Raw genomic sequence first — 1,866 nt, forward strand, 5'->3', positions numbered from 1 at the left:
TTCCCAAGAGTTTTATTTAATTTCTTCTAAATTATTAAGTAGTATAAAATTTATTTTAAAAAATGAAACTAAAAATCCTATAACTTAAAATAAATGCACCCTTAAGTTTCAATATAAAACGTGTACATTTTTCTCATTAGCTTTATGCTTAATTTGGGATTAAATCTTTAAATAAACTTATTAGTGATCACAATAAATATATTAATTGCAAAAGTCTTACCAATTTTGGTTTAGACCAATAATAATTTTAGCCTTCCACTTGAAATAAAATTAAAATTTCCTTCTTTCTTTCAATTTATAGGCTCAGAAATAATTTTAAGTACAGTTTGTAAATATAATATTTTATTTCACTAAAAATGATGGACACGTGGACGAATCGGATTACTCGATGAGGATATATGGTGTAACCGCCTTTGTCTTCTCCCCCTCTCGGCGGCTATAAATATCCAAAGTGTACTCTCAATCTTCTGCAACACTTTTTCATAGATAAGATCATAAGAAGAGTTTCTGGAAACAAAAGGTCGAGTTATGGACTCAGCGGAATTCTCCGAGTTGATCCCGGGTTTGCCTGAGGAACTCGCTCTAGAGTGCCTCACTCGGTTGCACTACTCGGCTCACTCGGTCTCATCCCACGTATGCAGACGCTGGCGCGAGCTTCTTCAGAGCAAGGACTTCTACTATCACCGTAGACAAACGGGTTTCACCCATAAGGCGGCTTGTTTGATCCAGGCGCTTCCGGTTCCGGCCGATTCGAAGCCGGTTGGGCAACCGAGTTACGGAATTTCATTGTTTGATCCGGCGAGTGGGGATTGGGATCGGGTTGCTCCGATTCCGAAGTACCCTAACGGGTTGCCGCTTTTCTGTCAAATCGCGAGTACTGAAGGGAAGCTCATTGTGATGGGCGGGTGGGACCCGGCGACGTGGGATCCGATTAGGGACGTGTTTATGTACGAGTTCACGACCGGGAAGTGGACTCAGTGCGAGGACATGCCGTGTAGACGCTCCTTCTTCGCGATGGGCGCCGCCGGCGGGCGGGTGTTCGTGGCCGGCGGGCACGACGAGAACAAGAACGCGCTGCGCAGCGCGTGGGCGTTCGACACACGGGAGAACCACTGGAGCGAGTTGCCCGGAATGAGTGAGGCGCGTGACGAGTGCGAGGGGATCGTGGTGGGGCCCGAGTTCTGGGTGGTGAGCGGTTACGACACCGAAACCCAAGGGCGGTTCAAGAGCAGCGCCGAGGCGCTGCAAATGGAAACGGGCGAGTGGAGGCGCGTGGAAAACTCGTGGGCGTCGAGTCAGTCCCCGAGGGGGTGTGTGTGGGAGGGCAAAAACGGAAACCTTAGAAGCTGGACTGAGTGTGACCCGGCAGTGAAATTCGGGTCATGTGGAATTGACCTGGGCGAACATTGCATATTGACCGGGTCATCTTACCAGGGGGCCCCACATGCTTTCTTCTTCATCGAACCACAAAATCTTAAATTGGTTAAGACAGACGTCCCTGACGAGTTTGCGGGAATTGTGCAATCCGGATGCTGTGTGGAAATATGAATTATCCATTCCAAATAATTATACCATATTTGTTAATACTATATGAGTTTCATCCTTATCCATTTTCCGACAATTTTTAAATAGTATCATTATATTATTTCCTAAAGTTTAATAATTTAAATATAATGTTGTGGGTTTTACTTTGCCAGTTGCAACACTAACCTATCTTTATATTTAAAATTTTAATAGCAAATAGTTACTTTTTCACAAAATATTTGTGTTTCTTTTAAGCTACATCTTACATAATAAAAGTTGTTATGTATAAATATGGATCTATTTTTATATAGTGTCATTTATTTTTATGTGAATTTGGCATGA

General features: G+C 43.3%; 1 protein-coding gene across 1 annotated transcript; it reads left to right on the forward strand.

Moving 5' to 3' along the window:
• The first annotated feature begins 457 nt into the window (after positions 1 to 457).
• LOC109182341 (F-box/kelch-repeat protein At2g44130-like) lies at positions 458 to 1,604 on the forward strand. The gene has a single exon (XM_019332498.1). It carries the CDS (start codon positions 529 to 531, stop codon positions 1,546 to 1,548), a length of 1,020 nt encoding a protein of 339 aa, XP_019188043.1. The 5' UTR covers positions 458 to 528; the 3' UTR covers positions 1,549 to 1,604.
• The last annotated feature ends 262 nt before the right edge of the window (positions 1,605 to 1,866 follow it).

This window comes from Ipomoea nil, unplaced genomic scaffold (genome assembly GCF_001879475.1).
Source record: "Ipomoea nil cultivar Tokyo-kokei standard unplaced genomic scaffold, Asagao_1.1 scaffold1043, whole genome shotgun sequence".
In the NCBI taxonomy this organism is placed as follows: domain Eukaryota; kingdom Viridiplantae; phylum Streptophyta; class Magnoliopsida; order Solanales; family Convolvulaceae; genus Ipomoea; species Ipomoea nil.